General features: G+C 41.9%; 1 protein-coding gene across 1 annotated transcript in view; it reads left to right on the top strand.

Annotated features, from left to right (window-relative positions):
• Window positions 1-21985, top strand: part of Mroh8 (maestro heat like repeat family member 8) — a 56734-nt gene that overhangs the window by 16262 nt on the left and 18487 nt on the right. Inside the window, exons 7-13 of the mRNA XM_042694421.1 lie at window positions 782-877; window positions 3482-3586; window positions 9067-9202; window positions 11825-11943; window positions 13435-13587; window positions 15869-16029; window positions 17648-17783. Coding sequence (XP_042550355.1) covers window positions 782-877; window positions 3482-3586; window positions 9067-9202; window positions 11825-11943; window positions 13435-13587; window positions 15869-16029; window positions 17648-17783 — 906 coding nt within the window. The remainder of the gene's footprint in view (window positions 1-781; window positions 878-3481; window positions 3587-9066; window positions 9203-11824; window positions 11944-13434; window positions 13588-15868; window positions 16030-17647; window positions 17784-21985) is intronic.

Genomic DNA, 21985 nt, shown 5'->3' with positions numbered 1-21985 from the left:
AAATATTTAGTATTATGAAAAAGCAAAGCAGGAAAAGAAGTGAAAGAGTGCTGTGGTTGGAGAGCCAGGGGCTCCTGTGGGTGGGTTATCAGAAAAAGCTTTCCCATAGAGTGAGAGTGGCCCATGACAGGAGAGAGCTCCAGGCAGAGAGACTGAGAGCAGAGGCCCTCATTGTCTTCCGTGGCTGCTAACCTGGCCAGTGAGGCACTTACCAAAGAAGATTTAATCTCCTTCTGTTAGAGGACAGAAAGTTACAAGCAAACTTTAAGCATATCTCGATGACCCTATGTAGATCTTCATGTATAGTTAGTGTAAGTTAGCATGATCCTGGGAATGCTGAGGAATCTGTTTGAAATGCAGATTTAAGCCTGGTGTCTGGCTCATATCCATAATCCTAATTATTCTCGAGGCTGAGATCTAAGGATCAAAGTTCAAAGCCAACCCAGCTAGGAAAGTCCATGAGACTTATCTCCAATAAAGCATCAAAAAGCTGGAAGTGGAGATGTGGCTCAAGTAGTAGAGTGCTAGCCTTGAACAAAAAACAAAAACAGAGTAACTCAGGAACAGCGCTTAGGCCTTGGGTTCAAGTCTCAGGACTAGCACTATTCACATAAAATGCAGATTTATTCTATTCAACCTCATGCCATACTTTGTCCTTGGTTACTTTTCCTGTAAGTCTGACCTTTGGGTTAAGTGTCAAGGTGGTGAGAGGAGTCTTGCAGTGTGTAGTGCTTGGAGAACTTTCTAGGAAGGGAGCGTTACTGATCCCATGCCTTTTCAGTGTCTCTACAGGCAGACTTTCCAGGCATTTTCTGACATGCTACAGAGTTTTGTGATGAAAGACCCACATTTGGAAAAATTTGACACCATCTTTAAGGTAAAAAGATTATCAGGGGAGAAGGGAAACTTCCTATTCACTGGTGCAAGTGGAAGAAGAGAATGTGGACAATTAAGTGTTGGGGGCAACACATAGCTGAGAAGCAGTGATCAGCTTTGAGTCAGGGGTTGGGGCTCACATCCTGCCTGCTCTCTGTGAGTTACAAGTTCTGTTATAAGTTCTGTGAGGAGTTCTTGTTTTCTCACCTTTCCATAAAGATATTCATTTGAGTATTCATTTGAGACAGGGTCTGATAGAATAATTTAAGAATTTGTGGGGCTGGGAAGGTAGCTCACTGGTAGAGTGCTTGCCTTGTGTGCATGAGGCCCTGGGTTTGATTCCTCAGCACCACATAAGCAGAAAAAGCCGGAAGTGGCATTGTGGCTGAAGTGGTAGAGCACTAGCCTTGAGCTAAAGGGCTTAGGGACCCAGGCCCAGAGTTCAGGCCCCACAACCGACCAAAAAAAAAAAAATATGTTGCCCGGGCCAGTCTCAGACTCACTATGTAACGCAGGCTATCCTCAAACAATCATCTTGCCTCCACCTCCCAAGTGCTCATATTACAAGTATGTGCCACCATTCCTGGATTACTATGAGTATTGAATAAATGGCCTTCAATAAATGGCTCAAGTGGTTGTTTTGTTTTTATTTTTCCCCTGTCCTGTAGTTTGAACTCAGGGCCTGAGCACTGTTCCTGAGCTTCTTTTGCTCAAAGCTAGCACTCTACCACTTGAACCACAAGCACCACTTCTGGCTTTTTCTGTTTATGTGGCACGGAGAAATGGAACCCAGGGCTTCATGCATGCTAGGCAAACACTCTACCACTAAGGAACACTCTCAGCCCCTCAAGTGGTTTTTATAATTATTCTTCATTGTCTAGTACTAGTATAGAAGAGTTTCAGCCAGTAACCAGGGTCTAGTAAGCCTTAAAAGTTAATAAATTGATAGCTTCCAATCAGCTTGGACTCAAAAATAGGAAATGGGGGCTGGGAAGGTGGCTCAGTGGTAGAGCACTTACCTTGCATGCAGGAGGCCCTGGGTTTGATTCCTCAGCACCACATAAGCAAAAAGAAAAAAGCTGGAAGTGGCACTGTGGCTCAAGTGGTAGAGCACTAGCCTTGAGCTGAAGAGTTGAGGGACAGAGCCCAGGCTCAGAGTTCAGGCCCCATGACCGGACCCAAAAATAAAAAAATAGAAAATGGCCATACCGTCTGCCTGACCTATAGCTATTGTAGTTTATGCCATCCAGCAATAGAGATTTATTGCTATGGATTAGCTACAGTTTTAAGTACCTTGGTCTCTTGTCCTATTTATTTATTTATTTGCCAGTCCTAAAGCTTGAACTCAGGGGGCACTGTCCCTGAGCTTCTTTTACTCAAGGCTAGTACTCTACTACTTGAGCCACAGAGCCACTTCTGGCCTTTTCTGTTAATGTGGTACAGAGGAATCGAACCCAGGGCTTCATGCATGCTAGGCAAGCACTCTACCACTAAGCCACATTCCTAGCCCTCTTTTGTCCTTTTTAAAGACACAGATATCCCTGAAAGGGAAAACCCATTAAGCTGTTAATAATCATGTGCACCTGAGTACAGGCAAGCATTCCTCTTTGCCATAATTGGCCTTGACATTTTTCTCATTGTATTTCTATTTGTATATTATCATACCAACTAGCTGGAGTATTCTCCCTTTATCCAGTTGTATTTCCTACTTTCCTGTCATGGGAGCTAAATTCAAGCCATTCCTCTGTCAAAAAAAGCCACCTTCTATGGGGCTGGGAAGGTGGCTCAGTGGTAAGTGGTAGAGCGCTTGCCTTGCATGCATGAGACCCTCGGTTCGATTCCTCAGCACAACATAAGCAGAAAAAAAAAGCCGGAAGTGGTGCTATGGCTCAAGTGGTAGAGCCATAGCCTTGAGCTGAAGAGCTGAGGGACAGCGCCCAGGCCCAGAGTTCAGGCCCCACGACAGGACCCAAAAAAAAAACAACAACAAAAAAACACTACCTTCTTGACGAGCTCCTACTTGTGGCTATAATCTTCTCCGTGATTCCCTTCATGACTGTCCAGGTAGATGTAATTTCTCCTCAACATAGTTTTTTGTCCATCATGGAGCCTGAACTCTGGGCCTGGGCACTGAGCTCTTCAGCTCAAGGCTGGTGTTCTACCACTTGAGGCACAGCACCACTTCCAGCTTTTTCTGCTTATGTGGTGCTGAGGAATCGAACCCAGGGCCTCCTGCATGCAAGGCAAGCCCTCTACCACTGAGCCACCCTTCCAGGCCCTCCACATAGTTCTTTAATAGCACATTTTATTGTTTCCAAAGCAGATCTGAATGGGCTAAAAAGATATAAGAGAATGGAATATTTAAGAATTAGGATGAAGGGAAATAAATGTAGAAAGTAAGCTATCTAGACCTAACTACCCAGATTCTTAGGCCTTGCTTATCAACCATCCACTTTCATCTCTAACCCAATTTGGTTTGTCATCAGGGTTTTCAGACATCAAAGTTAAATAATGTGGAATTTCTCTATGTTTGCTTCCAAACAGAGTAAAAGTGTTACCCCAAGCCCCCTTTAATTTTTTATTTTTATTTATTTTTATTTTTTAGCACATGGAGCCCTGGTTACAGTCAGCAAAAAACCATGAGAGGAAACGGGCCACGGACACCATGGCCCAAGTTCTCAAGTGCTTATCGAGACATCTCAGCCTGAAGGTGAGCAGCTCTTTGGTTGTTGAGGAAGAAGGATCCAGAGCTATACCTTTTCCCTCTTATGACTTCCAGCCTGGGCAACACAGCATTCAGCATTATTCGTATACCTGCCCTTTTCCTAAAATGTGAGCCATTAGAGAGCAGAGAAGAGATTTACGCACTATGACCACATTTAGAAAACCAGATAAAGAAGCTTAGTGCACCCAGGCCCATCTTCAAGGATCTAATAATGGTACCCTTGAGGTTTTGTTGGAAAAAAAAAAAAGGGGGGGGCTGGGAAGGTGGCTCAGTGGTAGAGTGCTTGCCTTGCATGCCTGAGGCCCTGGGTTCGATTCCTCAGCACCACATAAGCAAAAAGAAAAAAGCTGGAAGTGGCGCTGTGGCTCAAGTGGTAGAGCGCTAGCCTTGAGCTGAAGAGCTGAGGGACAGCGCCCAGGCCCAGAGTTCAGGCCCCACGACCGGACCCAAAAAAAAAAAAAAAAAGGAAGGGAATAGGGACTTGAACAACTCATAGCTGAGAGTGCAGGCAGGCTATCTTGCTGGGCCACAGTTCTAACTGACCATTATCTGGTCTACAAGCAGTCCTGGAGAAGTTGTCATTCCTGTCATCACTCGAAGTCTGCAGTCTAGTTTCCATGAGATGATTTCTCCTCCTCAGGGGTACAGCCTAACCATCAGGAGTTCATGTGGAAATGGATCTCATCATGGGATCTCATCTGTCCTGGGAGGCTTGCAATTGTTTGGGAGTAGTTTTGATCCTTGTTATAAAGCAGTCAATTGATCAGTACTGTCATAATTTCTGAATTCAAAGTAACTGCTGAAGAGAGAGACTGGGGTGGAAAAAAGTTAAAGAGGCCATAACAGAGAGGAACAGCATAGAATCAGGCCACTGGTGGGTGCTTTCTTTCAGGCCTATAACTTTTACTTACATGAAGTATAATTTATATACAGTGAAATCCATCAGTACAGTTCAGTGAAGGGTATTTGAGACAGAGTCTTGCAATGTGGAACTTGCTGTATATCCTGGGCTGGCTTTAATTAGCAAACTAATGAGTTAACAATCAGTGTGGACTTAACTTTTTTCATATTCTCAATAAAATCTAAAGAAAAAGAGAAAAAGAATTAAAAAGAAAAAGAACAGCAAAGATGTGCCCAATGTTTGAACTAGAAATACACTTCACCTATTGCTTTCTGGGTTTTTTTTTGGTCTTCATAAAGTATAGGGTTTTTCTAAATAAGAACTATGAATATAAATGTGCTTAGTATAGAAGAGTTTTTAAATATATATTTTTAAGTAGAGGAAGAAGCCAGGGGCAGTTGGCTCACACCTGTAATCCTAACTCTCAGGAAGCTAAGATGTAGAGGATCAAGGTTCAAAAAAAGTGTGGTACCGGTCGCTGATGGCTCATACCTGTAATCCTAGCTACTCAGGAGGCTGAGATCTGAGGATTACGGTTCAAAGCCAGCCCAGGCAGGAAAATCTGTGAGACTCTTATCTCCAATAAAACCACTAGAAAACCAGAAGTGGCGCTGTGGCTCAAGCGGTAGAGAGCTCGCCTTGAGCTGAAGACCGCAGGGACAGCGCCCAAGCCCAGAGTTCAAGCCCCACAACCGACCAAAAACAAAAAAACAAACAAACAAAAAAGTGTGAGTAGAAAAGTATGAGATTCTGTATCCAGAATAACAAAGAAGAACTGGGGAGCTGGGAAGGTGGCTCATTGGTAGAGTGCTTGTCTCACATGTATGAGAGCCTGGATTCGATTCTCAGCACCACATAAGCAGAAAAAGCCAGAAGTAGTGCTGTGGTTCAAGTGGTAGCCTTGAGCTGAAGAGCTGAGGGACAGTGCCCACGCCCAGAGTTCAGGCACACAACTGACAAAAAAAAGAACTGGGCTGGAGGCATGACTCAAATGGTAGAGCACCAGGCAAGAACAAGCAAGCTGAGTAAGTGCAAGGCCCTGAGTCCCAATCCTGGTATCAGAAGTAGAAGAAAATTACTAGTTTGCTGTCATCATTTAGAGATAAGCACCATGACATTGTGTTTATCCTTCCCAAGTAGTTTTTTGTATATAGCTGTTGAGGTAGGTCCTTTGCTTCAGTTCCTTCTTGTCTGTTGTCTAGATGTAGTCAGAGTTACTTCTAAGACAGATATCCCCATTTGCTTTTGTTTCGTTTTTCCCTTTATATTTAGTTTCTCCTTTTCCTCCTCTTATTCTTCCTCTTCTTTTTTCTTGCTTCCTTCTCTTCTTTCTCCTCCTTCTCCCCAACTGTTGTCTAGAATACAAGGTCTTGTGTGATGTTACCCCTGCTGCCTCTACACTCCATTCACTCCATGCCTCAACTGTTAGGTTCCTCACCACCTTGTTCCTCTACCTTGAGTGTTTCCCCCAGCTTTCCAGTAATCAGCTCCTCTTCTTCTCTAGTGCTCTGTCCAAACATGTCCACAAAAAGAGGCCCCTGCCAATATCTGCCCTTCAGTGTTTCCTTTCTACATTTTCGTGGGTCTAGGGTGTTGTGACTTATTTCTTTATTGACTTATTACCTGTTTCCCTCCAGTGGAATGTCCAGGGGTGATTTGCCTTGGTCACTGCAGTATCCTCAAAGTCTAGTGTAGAATCTGCCACGTGACTGATGCTCAGTGAGTAAATGAGATCCAGCTCATGTCCTTTCTCTGAGCAACATCCTCTAATAGCTTTTCATATCAGCCAAAATGAAACTCCAAATCCTTGCACTGTTCTACAATTTGCTATACTGCCTGGCCCCTTCTCCATCCACTTCCCCTTTCTTTTCTCTCATTAACTTCACTCCAGCAACTTAGCCTACTTGCTGTTCCTCAAGAATTCCTAACACTCACCTCTTGGTCCTTTGCACTTTCTGCTCCCTCAGCCTGGAACACTCTTCTAGAAATCTGCCTGACTTACTTCCCTGTTTCAATAGCATTGCAGTTTTCCTGACCATTGAAAAACAAACCATTTCTATTCCGTTCCTGTGTTTTCTTCATCACTGTATTTATCACCACTTGATGCATAATAAATTTTAGATGCTACTTTAATATTTCCCCAACTAGATTGCCACCCTGCATGATGAGCAGGGATATTCTGTGGGGTTTTGTTGTTGTTTATGCCATCCAGGGGCTTGAACTCAGGGCCTGATCACTGTCCCTGAGCTTTATTCACTCTTTGCTAGCTCCCTACCACTTAAGCCACAACTCTACCTTTGACTTTTTTTTTCTTGTAGTTAATTAGAGATAAGAGTCTACTGACTTTCCTGACTGGGTTGAATGGTGATCTTCAGATCTCAGCCTCCTGGGTAGCTAAGATTACAAGCCTGAGCCACTGGTGCCCAGCTGGGATGTTCTGCTTTGTTCAGAGTTTAGATCTCCAGTTCTGGTGATAGATCCAGTAAATGAAAGCTCACTTACAGGGCTGGGAAGTTGGCTCAGTGGTAGAGTGCTTGCCTCCCATACATGAGGCCCTGGGTTCGATTCCTCAGCACCACATAAGCAGGAAAAAAAAAACTGGAAGTGGCACTGTGGCTCAAGTGGTAGGGCACTAGCCTTGGCTGAAGAGCTGAGGAACAGCACCCAGGCTCAGAGTTCAGTCCTCACGGCAAACCAAAAAAAGAAAGAAAGAAAGAAAGAAAGAAAGCCAACTTGTACAACTCTGTAAAAATGTTTAGTTTACTCACATTGGACTGTGCAGAGTGGTGCTAGTAGGATTTCTATATCTTCTTTCCTTTTCTTTCTTTCTTTTTTTTTTTTTTTTGTCGGTTGTGGGGCTTGAACTTACGGTTTTTGGTGGTTAAGTGAAGGTAAGAGTCTTATGGACTTTCCAGCTTAGGCTTCCTTTGAACCACAATTCTCAGATCTCAGCCTCTTGAGATTACAGACGTGAGCCACCAGTGCCCAGTTTCTGTATCTTATTTCTAAAGAAGCATAGGAGAGGGCTGAGAAGGTGGCTCAGTGGTAGAGTGCTTGCCTTGCATGCATGAGGCCCTGGATTCGATTCCTCAGCAACACATAAGTAGAAAAAATCGGAAGTGGCTCTGTGGCTCAAGTGGTAGGGCACTAGCCTTGAACTGACAAAAAAGAAAAGAAGCATAAGAGAAATTTGTCTTTCTTAGCTTATGCATAATGGGAATCATTATACAGAATATTGTGCATAATACAACACGAGTATGTGCTCAGAGACTGGGGCTATGACCAAATACAAGCAAAGGATGATATGCACTCTGCATGCTAACAAAAGTTTTCACTGATCTTTTCTAGCTTAGTATTAAAATTTTCCCTATTTTCTTTTTTTTTTTTTTTTAATTTTTGTCAGTCCTGGGGCCTGAACTCTGGGTCTCGGCACTGTCCCTCAACTTTTCAGCTCAAGGCTGGTGCTCTACCACTGGAGCCATAGCATCGCTTCCATCTTTTTCTGCTTATGTGCTGCTGGGGAATTGAACCCAGGGCCTCATGCATGCAAGGCAAGCACTCTACCACTGAACCACCTTCCCAGTTCCTATTTTTTAATAATTTAAAACATTTTTTTTCTTCTTAGTATTTTTTGCAAGCTACCTTATATGTTTCCATGACCAGTCCTATGTTTCTAAAATAGTATTACTTGCTATACCTTATTTTGCACTTTTGGTTTTTCTGTTTTGTTTTGTTTTGTTTTTGTCGGTTGTGGGGCCTGAACTCTGGGCCTGGGCACTGTCCCTCAGCTCTTCAGCTCAAGGCGAGCACGCTACCACTTGAGCCACAGCACCACTTCCGCCTTTTTTTGCGTATGTGGTGCTGAGGAATCAAACCCAGGGTCTCATGCATGCAAGGCAAGCACTCTACCACTGAGCCACCTTCCCAACCCCACTTTTGTTTTTTGCTTAGCAGAGTAGCATATTTTCTAGTGCTATAAATTCCTCAGACATTTGATTTTTGTTTTGTTTTGTTTTTGTTTTGGGGTCCGGACGTGGGGCCTGAACTCTGGGCCTGGGCACTGTCCCTCAGCTCTTCAGCTCAAGGCTAGCACTCTACCACTTGAGCCACAGTGCCACTTCCGGTTTTTTTCTTTTTGCTTATGTGGTGCTGAAGAATCAAACCCAGGGCCTCACGCATGGGAGGCAAGTGCTCTACCACTGAGCCACTTTCCCAGCCCAAACATTTGATATTTTTTCGGTGCAGAACTGGACATAGAACTCAGTGCCTCACGCATGCTAGGCAAGCACTCTCTCATTGAGCTTCATCTCCAGCCTAGATATTTGATTTCATTGATTTCATAATGATTGCATTTACAGAGTGACTATACCATAATTCCTTTTCCATTGTTGCACAATGATTTCCAAAATGTGGTTGCAATGAACATTTTTATACATAAAGCCTCTTCATTTACTTCAGTTAGTTTGCCCTACTTGATGCTTAATATGCTTCTTGGCTCCAATTCAAAGCACTAAATGCACCTGTATTCTGATAGCATTTTTTTTTCTCTTTCCTTCTCAATTAGCTTCCCCTGCAATTCCAAAGACTTGGACATCTAGTGGCTCTGATGGCACTGCTGTGTGGGGACCCAGTGAAAGAGGTGGCTGAGGAGGCTGCTGAGGGCACACACTACCTGCTACATATCACCCTGAGGCTGAAGTGTAAGGCACTGCTGAAGGCAGTGAGAGCCGAGTCAATTCTCTAGCACAACATAAGCAACAGCCCTCCTTCCCTAGAAAGAGTTTTTTAAAAATTCATAAAGAGAAAGGTATGCAGCCTATAGGCAGAGGTGAGGCAATGCTGACTTAAAACAAAGGAATCATGGGAGACCCATCCAGTGTGAGCCATCTGCATGGACCTATGAATGTAGTTAGGTAGAAGTTGGTAGGTTCCTGCTGTTGTTTTGGGCCTTCATTAAATTATTTATCATATACTGTTTACTGGGTTTTTTTGTTTTTGCGGTTATGGGGCTTGAACTTTGAGCCTGGGCACTGTCCCTCAGCTCAAGGCGAGCACTCTACCACTTGAGCCACATTGCCACTTCCAGTTTTGTGAGTAGTTTATTGGAGATAAGACGCTCACAGGGCCAGGAAGGTGGCTCAGTGGTAGAGTGCTTGCCTTGCATGCATGAGGCCCTGGGTTCAATTCCTCAGCACCACATAAGTAGAAAAAGCTGAAAGTGGCACTGTGGCTCAAGTAGTAGAGTGCTCACCTTGCATTGAAGAGCTGAGGGACAGTGCCCAGGCCCAGACTTCAGGCCCACAACCAGCCAAAAACAAAACAAAACAACAACAAAAAAGACGCTCACAGACTTTCTTGCCCAGGCTGGTTTTGAACCATGATCCTCAGATCTCATCCTGCTGAGTAGCTAGGATAACAGGCATGAGCTACCAGCTCCTGGCTTGGTTTTTTTGAGAACCAATAATAACGAACCCAAGCAGCCCCAGTCTTATATTCTAGATAGTCTAATGGGGATCCAGATAATCAGTGTCAAGGAATAACTATTATCAGGAATAATAAAAACTCTTAAGATGGGTCTGGGAAGGTGGCTCAGTGGTAGAGTGCTTGCCTCGCATGTATGAGGCCCTGGGTTCGATTCCTCAGCATCACATAAGCAGAAAAAGCCAGAAGTAGCACTGTGGCTCAAGTGGTAGAGTGCTAGCCTTGAGCTGGAGAGCTGAGGGACAGTGCCCAGGCCCAGAGTACAGGCTGCAGGACCAAAACAAAACAACAACAACAAAAAACCCTTAAGAGGGGAAACTACAAGGGCCAGATATAAGAATGGAATCTAGTTGTAGAGTTTAGAAAAGGCCTTCCTGAAAATGATGCCTGGAATAAAGAACAACCACCCAGGTCAAAATGAAGTGAATGGAGCAGATGAGCAACGGCCTTTGGCAAGTATGAGTGGCAAGAGTTTGAAAAGTAGGAACCTAAAAAAAAAAAAAAAAGAAAAGTAGGAACCTGTTGTTAACTCCTCCAGCCAGAAGGGACTTCAGAAGATCCCTAGCTCAGCACTCCCGGTGCTTGAAAATCTCAGTCTACTCCATCACCCCAAGTAGTTGGTCTCCTAGGCTTCCTCATCTCAGAGAATAGGAAGTTCTGTGCTTCCCAAAGCTCCCAGCCCCACCCTGGGAAGCTCTTAAGAATGAGCAATGCTCACCAAAGACATACAACAGGAAATTCAATTGGTTATTGATTCAATAAATATTTACAAAGCTTTGTTGTTCCAGGGGTGCACTGATAAGGAAGATTCCCCCAGGGAACTTAGTTTCTAGCTGGAGAGACAATATCCTTAGTCCTGAGCTCAAGGACTTCCCATAGGTACATTTCTGGCAAGATGAAATCACACTAAAATATGAGAAAAACAAGGGATAATACAGAATGCTGGCGAGCTTAATTCTCAGTACAACTAGACTGAGGTATCTGATATTATCTTTTTTGTTTGTTTGTTTTTTGTTGGTCATGGGGCTTGAACTCTGGACGTGGTCACTATCCCTCAGCTTTATAGCTCAAGGTGAGCACTCTACCACTTGAGCTATAGCGCCACTTCCAGTTTTCTGATGTTTAATTGTAGAGAAGAGTCTCACAGACTTTTCCTGCCTGGGCTAGCTTTGAACCGCAATCCTCAGATCTCAGCCTCCTGAGTAGCTAAGATTACAGGCATGAGATACCAGCACCTAGCTTGATAGTATCAAATTTTTATCAACCCAAACTTCAAAGTGAGACTCCCCCTTCAAAATGCCCAATGGGGAAGTGTGGTAGCATGCCTTGATTGTACTGACAAATTACTCAAAGTCTCTGTTCTTACAACAACAACAGGAAAAAAAAATCCTCTTTTCACTAGGCGTGGGTGGCTCATGTCTGTAATCACAACCATTTGGGGAACTGAGATCTAAGTTCAAAGCTAGCCCAGGCAGGATCTGAGATCCTTTATTTCCAATAAACTACTGAATAAGCCAAAAGTGGAAATGTAGCTCAAGTGGTAGAACACTAGCCTTGAACAAAGAAAGCTCAGGGATAGTTCCTAGGCCCAGAGTTTAAGTCCCAGATCTGGAAAAAAATAACAAAAAAAAACACATTAAAAAAAAACTCCTTTTTTCTTCAGCTTTTTATATATTGCTCTATAAGAAAGGAGAAACAAGTCAGCCTTCAGATTAATACTTGTCTTCTCTCTTCCTTATTTTTGTTCAAATGAAAAACCACAGGATTCACTTCAAGACTTATAAAATCAAGAAGAAAGTAATAACCAGAACATAATCTAATAATCCATACTGTCTTCCTAGATATCACTCATGACAAGGAAAATCACCAGAGCTTGAAAAGAGCGCTGAAAAAGTGTCGAGAACTCCTAGACCGTTACAGCATTAAAAGGTTCTACCGCTATCCCTCCAAAATTGCCCAGGTACTCAGGATAGTTAGATGTGAGCAAATAGACAGTTTCAGGTGCTGGCTGGGGCGGGGAGCAATTTGGAAATCTCATTTGTTTGCTGATGGATATGTAAAATGGTGAAAATCACTTTGGAAAAAGTTTTAGGACTTTTTTTTTTTTTGGGTCCGGTCGTGGGGCCTGAACTCTGGGCCTGGGCACTGTCCCTCAGCCCTTCAGCTCAAGGCTAGCACTCTACCACTTGAGCCACAGCGCCACTTCTGGCTTTTTTCTTTTTGCTTATGTGGTGCTGAGGAATCGAACCCAGGGCCTCATGCATGCAAGGCAAGCGCTCTACCACTGAGCCACCTTCTCAGCCCCGAATTTTTTTTTTTTTTTTTTTTACAAAACTCCACATATGAGATTTCCCTGGGAATATTCTCTGTATAATTTTTAGACAAAATACCAGGTTCCTGATTCTTACACACTTTTCATCTTAGTTTAGTGGTTTAGATCACTAAACCATTGATCAAGCCATTGTCACTATTAATTTCTTGGGATTAATTCTCTCCTTAAGCACCAGCCAGTTTCACATGTAAACCCTTTGCTAAACAAAGAATCTTCCAAGCTAATGTAATTGAGCCAATCAGACACATGCTTTTTAATTCATGTAGTTAGTTACTAATTATTCAGCAAACACTGATGCATCTTCCAGGTACCAGACATGTTAGGGATTAGCTAGGGAGGGGGAGAACCTACAGATCTTACTCATGTAGGGTCAAAAGGTAGAATATAATTCAGTCACTTTCTGCATTACTTTCCTTGTCTATCCTCTGGAGATGTGTACAAGTTGGAACAACTCAGTTGAGTCAAGTGAGATGTTATGTGAAAAATGCTTAGCTTTGCCTGTCTCATAGTAAGTGCCCAATAAAGTGTGCTTATCCTAATCACCTTATATACCATCAAGTGCAACAAGAAGCAAAATGGCATCCTTTTAGTGTGTTGTTTCCTGACAAAACAGTTACTTATGCCAGGACATTATGAAGTATCTCCTTTGACAGTCAGGTGCCGGTGGCTTACAACTATAATCCTGGCTACTCAGGAGGCTGAGATCTGAGGATCATGGTTCAGAGCCAGCCTGGGCAGGAAAGTCCGTGAGACTCTTATCGCCAATAAACGAACAGAAAACTGGAAGTGGCACTGTGGCCAAGTGGTAGGGCACTCACCTTGAGCTGAAGAACTGAGGGACAGTGCCTAGGCCCAGAGTTCAAGTCCCACAACCAAAAAAAAAAAAAAAAAAAAAACCCAAAATCATCTCCTTCTAACAGTCTCAATAAAGTTTCTCCCTAAAAGACAGACCAATAAAAGACAATACACAGACTTTAGCAGTGAATATATGAGTTACTTCCAATATTCTACTTAGTCAACAAGACTGAAATAAACGGCCCATACACCTTTGAATATCTCTGACTGTTCACTTAAAATCTAGTCATTTTTATGAAGTTCATTTTTTCTAAATCATTCTAGGTCTTTGAAGTTTTTCTCAGTTCCACTGAGCTCTGCCAGTTTGTAATGACCACCTTGGACAGCCTGAAAAATCTGCCTTATCCTCACAGCCAGCAGACAGCTGGGGAGTTGCTGATAACATTGGTGAAAAATGCAGAATCTCGATTTGAGAAGGTAAAAGCACAGGTCTATTTTCTAAGTTTGAAGTACTGGTCAAGCATGCTCACCCCTGTAGCTCACAACAATTTCTCCTGCAATAGGCACATTCTAACCAGCCCCTGAGCACCAAATAGGGGAGGGAGGCTTTACATGTTTAGAGTGTGTTCCAGAAGGGCAGGATTTCTCTGGGGAGATATAATTAACACATATGAATGTGGTAACTTCATTCTGTAGAATTTAAGGTAGCCATGGAAGGAGGCTAAGTTAGCCTAAAATCAACAGAATTTATCTAAGTATATCTAAAATTGATAAACCAAGAAATAACAAAAAGAAAAAAGTAACCTATATCACATAAAATATAGAGAAACAGAGCATGGTACACACATCTGTAATACTAGCACTTGGAGGCTGAATTATAGGCGGGTTCCAGGCCAGCCTGAGCTACAGAGACTCTTTCTCAAATAAATAGAGGTACATATTTATTTATTTATTTCAAATTCTTTATTGTGATTACATAATTTCCTAAATTTCACAGTATTGTGGGATAGTGATGCTTAAAGTCACAAACACATTCTAACTCATGCGGCAAACTGTTTATCGTGGTCTATGACATTTATGAGCTCTATGAGCTTTGCAATACAGTTATTTCCACATTGAGTGGTATGTACATTTCTTTTGTTTTGCATAGTATCAGCTGTTCCTAGAGGGATATTAAAGAGCTAAAAGCACAAAAATAGTTGTCTCTGGAGAGCAGACCTAGGAAATAGGAAGGCAAGAACCTTGAAGTATTACTGGACGTTCCATGTGTGGATTAAACATTTTGATAAAATTAGAACGGGTGAGCTCTGTATTTCTACTAGATCACATTTGGATACTGGAAATATGATCAGGTTACCATTTGACTGAAGGTATTTATCCTGCATAATATTAAAATAAAACAGTAAGGGCTAGGATAGAGCTCAATGGCAGAACACTTGCCTAGTACATACAAGAACCTTTGTTGAGTCCTCAAAAGAAAAAGTGGAAAAAATGTAGAAATGATAACATTTTTTTCGTCACTCATAGTGCTTGAACTTAGGACCTGAGTGCTGTCCCTGAGCTCTTTGGCTCAAGAGTAGCACTCTACCACTTTGAGCCATAGCTCCACTTCCAGTTTTTGAGTGGTTTATTGGAAATAAGAGACTCATGGACTTTCCTGCCTCCTGAGTAGCTCACAGTCATGAGCCACCAGTGCCCAAGGAGAACCCATTTTTACTGTTATTATAAAGATAATGTACAAGCCCATCCTTCAATCCAGCTTCTAACATCTGGTGTTGATAACAGCACTTTACATCACATTGTCAAGGAGACTCTCTGGGAAGCTGACAATTCCACAGAAATCTGAAGTCACTAATCTTTGGGTGGGAAGGGAAGTCCAAGCAGAAAAACAGACCAAACCCTGTGGCAAATGCTTCTTTTATCTGGTATAATGGGCCAGGACTTCCCTGCCATACGAATCCGAGTAGAAATAACCTAGCATACTCACATTTGCTAGTTTATTATAAAACCTATTTATTTGTCTGTCTGTCTGTCTGTCTCTCCATATATATATAGAGAGAGAAACACACACACACACATATACATATATGTATGATTGAGGGTACTGTAAAAAAAACTAATTTTTCATCATTCAAAAATACACTATTAACATCTGTGTATTTTTCATTGATGGAAGTTCTCACATCTATGAAGCTAGTGTTCTACCACTGAACCATTCAACTTTTTAAAAATTAAGTCCTGGGGCTTCAACTCAGAGACTATCCCGCACTGTCCTTGAGTTTTTCACTCAAGGCTAGTGCTCTACCACTTGAGCCATGGTCCTACTTCTGGCTTTATGGTAGTTAATTGTAGATAACAGATTCATAAACTCTCAGCCTTGGCTCTCTTCGAACCTTGATCCTCAGATCTCAGCCTCTTGAGTAGCTAGGATTACAGGCATGAGCCACTGGTGCCTATCCCTTTTGTTTCTGTGGCAGAATCTTAGTAACTTTTCTAGGATGGCTTTTTGGTGGAAAATTGAAGATAAAAGTCTCACAGACTTTCTTGCTCAGGCTGGCATCAAACTGCAAACCTCATATCTCAGTCTCCTGAGTAGATAGTCTTACAGGTATGAGCCACCAGCACCAAACTTTTTAAAGTATAAAATACTTTGTTTAAAAGTCATGCTCTAGGACCTTCCAGCAATGGCTACAATATCCTCAGAAACCATTATTGTCTCATAGGATTAAGGTACTAGTGCTTTCTTTTTCCTCTTCAGGTGCCAGAAATTATAGGAGTTATCTGTGCCCGGCTATCCATAATCAGCCAGCCTAAAGTCCGCCAACAAGTCATAAATACTGTGAGTTTGTTTATCTCCAGGCCTAAGTACACAGATATAGTACTCAGCCATCTTCTTTGCCATCCAGTGCCATATGAAAGGTAATAGAAGCTTGTAAAGCCTTTTGATTAAATTGGGGTACAAGACACAGCTCTGAGTATTATGGGACATAGCTATTGTTAAAAATGTAATGAGAATCTTAGCCAGGCGCTGGTGGCTCACGCCTGTAATCCTAGCTACTCAGGAGGCTGAGATCTGAGGATCATGGTTGAAAGCCAGCCTGGGCAGGAAAGTCCATGAGACTCTTATCTCCCATAAACCAGTAGAAAACCAGAAGTGGCGCTGTGGCTCAAGCGGTAGAGCTCTGGCCTTGAGCTGAAGAGTGCAGGGACAGTGCCCAAGCCCAGAGTTCAAGCCCCACGACCGCCTCCCCCCCCCCAAAATGTAATGAGAATCTTGTAAAGGAGATAAGGAACAAATGGGTTCCTGACATGTAAATCAGAATGTGATGTAGTAAACATAAAGGAATAAGCCAACAAATTCAATGAAGAATATCTATAAGGTAAGTAGGCTTATCCAAAAGTCCACTTAAAGTGCCCATAAATGGAACTGCAAAAAGTTAATGTCATGAAAGAACATTGTTCTAGATATAGAAAAGCTAAAGTGACATAACACAAAGCACTACATGAACTCAGTTGTGTCCGGAATGAAAACAAAAGCTGTTAAGGAAATTTTAAATATGGCAACTTAATTAGATTTTTTTTTTACTCCACTGGAGTTCAAACTTTGGACCTCAGGCACTCTACTAGCTGAGCTATATTCCCATCCCTTTTTGCTTTAGTTATTTTGAGTAAAAAGGCCAGGCTATCTTTGACTATATTCTCTTATTAATATTTTGTGTATAGCTGCAGTGACTGTAATGTGCCACTGAACCCAGCTTTTATCAGTTGAGATCGAATGTCATGAACTTGTGTGTATGTTTTTGTGTGCCTGTTCTGGGGCTTGAACTCCAGACCTGGATGCTGCCCTGGGACTTTTTTTTTCTTCTTTTCTTTTGCAGGGGATGATTACCTACCACTTGAGCCATTATTTCCATTTCCTCATAAAGTTTTTGTTTTTGTTTTTGTCAGTCATGGGGCTTGAACTCTGGGCCTGGGTACTGTCCCTCAGCTATTCAGCTCAAGGCCAGTGCTTTACCACTTGAGTCACAGAACCACTTCCAATTTTCTGGTGGTTAATTGGAGAGAAGAGTCTCATGGACTTTCCTGCCCAGGCTGGCTTTGAACCTCGATCCTCAGATCTCAGCCTCTTGAGTAGCTAGAATTACAGGCATGAGCCACTGGCACCCAGCTCCTCATGAAGTTTTTGAAACAAATCATCTGGAAAGTTTGTTAAAAAATATTGACAATCTTGGGAGCATGATGCAGAGGATTTAAAGCTTAAGGCCAACATAGTTCTTTAAAAAAAAATGTTTTTTTAAAAAAAAAAAAAAGGAAAAGATTTTATCACCATTTATATTAGTCCATGCCTAGGCAATGGGAGCTTGAGTCAATAAAACCTTAGGAGTTTATCAAGTCAGCATGTTTTCTGATACCCTGATGAACTGAGCAGGGAGAAAAACCTCTTATAGATTGGCCCTAAAACGGACTCCAGGAGGGTTGTGGTCATGATAGGCTTGGGATATGACCTGTTCATGAATCCTTTTACTTGGGTTTGTAGGCACTTGGCTGAGTTGTGGAGAACCCTGGAAGTCGAGCTGCCCAGCACAACCTGGATCCTGTGGAGGCTCCTGAGGAAGCTGCAGAAATGCCATAATGTGCTTACCCAGGAGAAGATGGCCTATGTGGCTGTCTCTGTAAGCCACTTAGCTCTGCCCCTCCAATTTCAGTCCACCTTGCTCCCTTCCAGGATGACTAGCCCTATCCAGAATGTTCTTTTGGGGCCCTTTAAAAGCTTAATTCTGACATTCACTTATGAATCTGAATGTATTTCTACCCAGGCATTGATATAGAGGGAGCTGGGAGAGTGTAAGACCAGGTATGGCCTAATATCTTTTTTATTTTTTTTTTGGTCAGTCGTGGGGCTTGAACTCTGGGCTTAGGCGCTATCCCCCAGCTCTTCAGCTCAAGGCCAGTGCTCTACCGCTTGAGCCACAGCACCACTTCAGGTTTTCCAGTGGTTTATTGGAGATGAGAGTCTCACAGAATTTCCTGCCTGGGCTGGCTTTGAATCATGATCCTCAGATCTCAGCCTCCTGAGTAGCTAGGATTACAGGCATGAGCCACCAGCACCCAGCTCCTAATATCTTTTAAACATTCCTTGGCTCAGCCTTTTTTTATTTTTATTTATTTATTTATTTTATTTTATTTTTTTGTCGGTCGTGGGGCTTGAACTCTGGGCCTGGGTACTGTCCCTCAGCTCTTCAGCTCAAAGCAAGCGCTCTACCACTTGAGCTACAGCGCCACTTCTGGTTTTCTGGTGGTTTATTAGAGATAGGAGTCTCACGGTCTCTCCTGCCCGGGCTGGCTTTGAACCTCGATCCTCAGATCTCAGCCTCCTAAGTAGCTAGGATTACAGGCGTGAGCCACCAGCGCCTGGCTCAGCCTTTTTTTAAAAAAAAAAAATGATCATGATAGCTAGAGAATAACAGAAACTTGTGAAGAATTTTTTAAAATTCTTCAGATTAAATTCTTTAAATTAATTAAATTCTTCAAATTTAAATTCTTTACATTAAGACACAAATATGTAAAATAAAAAATAAAGGTCCCCTTAATTAGGGGCTGGCAAAAGATTGAGGGTAAATATTTTAGGCCTTGCAGGCCATATATGGCCTCTGTCACATAGTTTTTGAGGTGTTTTTTTTTTCCCCAACCATCTTTTTACATTTAAAAATGTAAGATCTTAGCTAGGTACAGGTAGCTCATACCAATCTATAATCATATCTATTCAGGGGACTGAGATCTGAGGACATCAGTTAAAATAAGCTTAGGTAGACAATTCCAAGAGTCTCTTATATCCAATTAACCAGCAAAAATCAGTAATATAGGTGTAGCTCAAATGGTAGAGCACCAACAATGAGTGAAAGAGCCTAGAGCTTAAGGTCCTGAGTTCAAGGCCCAGTACTGACATACACATGAAAAAAGTGTTAAGACTTTAATCCAAGCAAGCATAGTCTCTGATACTCAGGAGCCTGAACATGGGAGTTGAAAACCAGCTGGGCAACATATGTCACCCCATTTCAATTCAACAAAAAAAAAATCTTTTTTAGTTTATACCTGTAAAAGATGAACTCTTTTCAAAAAATTTTAAATTATTATCTTTAGGCTGTTGTACTAAAGGGTTGCTATTTAGCAAACAGTTTATGGATACAGTATATCTTGATCATTGGCACTCCTTTAGGAGTATTTGAACGTATAGAAACATATATATATAATATATTATCTAATATATATTATATATATGGTATAGTTTTTACCCACTTTTCCCTTTTAAATTGGGGGGAAATAAAGTAAAATAAATACATTTTACTTTTTTTTTTTTTTTGTCGGTCATGGGGCTTGAACTCTGGGCCTGGGCGCTGTCCCTTAGCTCTTCAGCTCAAGGTGAGCGCTCTACCACTTGAGCCACAGTGCCACTTCCGTTTTTCTGGTGGTTTATTGGAGATAGGTCTTTCCAGCCGGGGCTGGCTTTGAATCATGATCCTCAGATCTCAGCCTCCTGAGTAGCTAGGATTACAGGTGTGTGAGCCACTAGTGCCTGGCTACATTTTACTTTTTAGAGCAGTTTTTTTTTTTGTTTATTTTCTAGTCCTGGGGCTTGAACTCAGGCCTGGGCACTTTCCCTGAGCTGCTTTTGCTCAAGGCTAGCACTCTACCATTTGAGCCACATTCCCAGTTTTATGGTCACAGCAAAATTGAACAGAAATTACAGACAGCTGCCCAAAGCACTGGCAGCCACACATGCATAGTTCCTTCCCTATCAGTATATACTAAGCCTCCATGCAGAGCTGGCTCATTATTCAAATACCAATTATACAGTCTACTATATTTATGAGTAAAGAAGAAAATCACATTATTATATAAGTGAATATGAAATTCATTTTTCAAATCCATCACTTAGCTAAGGCCTGGTAGCTCATGCCGGTAATCCTAGCTACTCAGATGGCTGATTCAAAGCCAACTCCAGGTAGGAAAGTCTGTAAGACTCTTTCCACTAACATAAGTCCCCAATGAAAACTAGAAGTGCAGCTGTGGCTCAAGTGGTAGAGTGCTAGCATTAAGCTTTTAAGCTCAGGGACAATGCCCAGGCCCTTAATCCATCACTTAAGTATGAATCTTCTCATCTTTAAAAAGTAGATCTACATAAAAACTAACATCAAAAAACCCTGAATAAAATTCTTAAAGGTAATAGAATGAATTCTTTCCTCCTAAAGTCAAAAACAAGGCTCTCATCATTCTTAACCCAGTATCATTTTAGATGTTCCAGCTCATGCAATTAAAGAAGGAAAAGGAATAAAAATGCATATATATTGTAAAAACAAGAAAGTAACTGGACCTATTTTAAGGTGACATAATTATCTAGTTGAAAAAATACTAAGAAATCTAGAAATCTGTCAAGAAAAAAACTTAAACCTAATATGTGAGTTTAACAAGATCTCAATACATAATATAAATAAGCCAAAGGTAAATGTACTTCCATACACTGGCAATGTACCTGAGGGAACTGATATACTCAAAATTTATACTTTCTACTTTTCTCCCTACCATTTTATGGCTCTTAAGTTTTTCTTTCTTTTGCAGTACAGGGGATTGGACCTAGGGCATTGTTCATCCTAGACAGGTGCTTTATTATTGAGCTACATCCCCAGCCTTGAGTTTTTTTTAAACAAATCTTGCTATATAGCTCAGGCTGACTTTGAATTCACTATGAAGCTCAGACCTGCTTTGAACTGGCAATCCTGCCACAGCCTCCTAAGAGCTGCAATTAGAGTGTGTGCCATCTTAATCAGCTAACTTATTATTACAACTCTCCCCCCTCAAAAAAAATCTGTCAATACCTAGTCAACTATTGTCTTCTTTCCCATTCTCTGTTCTTACAGACTTTTAAAAAATCCTTATAATGTCTATGTATAGTTTCAGAAGAAGTGGCGCTGTGGCTCAAGTGGTAGAGCACTCACCTTGAGCTGAAGAGCTGAGGGACAGCGTCCAGGCCCAGAGTTCAAGCCCCACAACCAAAAAAAAAAGTATTGAGCAGTATAGTTTCAGAATTTAGGGCAAATAAGGCTACTTTTAAATCATTCTACATATACTGTTTGATGACATGCCTCTATATTCATCTAACAATGTGTAAACTGCTTTCCATACCAGCATACAAGGTTCTTTTCTATCCTTTACATAGCTGTATAATTCCATGGCTGAGACCTATGTGTGTAGCCTAGGTGGGCCTCAAACATATGATCCTACTGACTCCAGTTCCCTAGTGCTGGGATTATAGGCATGTGCCACCATTTATTTTTTATTACCTTTATTTTTATTTATTTTTAATTACCTTTAAAAAAATCTTACAAGATACAAATTTTTTTTTGTTATTCTGGGGAGGGGGTGAGATTTTTTTTTAAAACATCTCACTATGTTACCATCACTGACCTTGACCTCCTGGGTTCAAAGTGAGCCTTTTGCCTTAGCTATCCAAGTAGCTGGGACTAACCAAATATGATACCATTTTGTTTTTTGTTTTTGTTTTGTTGGTCATGGGGCTTGAATTCTGGGCCTGGGCGCTGTCCCTATACTCTTCTGCTCAAAGCGATTGCTCTACCTCTTAAGCCACAGTGCCACTTCTGGTTTTTCTACTGGTTTACTGGAGATCAGAGTCTAATGGACTTTTCTGCCCAGGCTGGCTTTGAACCATGATCCTCAGATCTCAGCCTCCTGAGTAGCTAGGATTACAGGCATGAGCCACCAGCGCCCAGCTATGATACCATTTTGTGGGGAGGCATTCTGCCACTTGAGCCAACCCCTCCGTTTTGTGGGGGAGTTTGTTTTATGTTTTGATTTTTTT

Source organism: Dipodomys spectabilis, unplaced genomic scaffold, assembly GCF_019054845.1.
Source record: "Dipodomys spectabilis isolate Male_0828 unplaced genomic scaffold, ASM1905484v1 ptg000175l, whole genome shotgun sequence".
NCBI classification, from domain to species: Eukaryota; Metazoa; Chordata; class Mammalia; order Rodentia; family Heteromyidae; genus Dipodomys; species Dipodomys spectabilis.
This window is presented reverse-complemented; position numbering and strand designations above follow the sequence as displayed.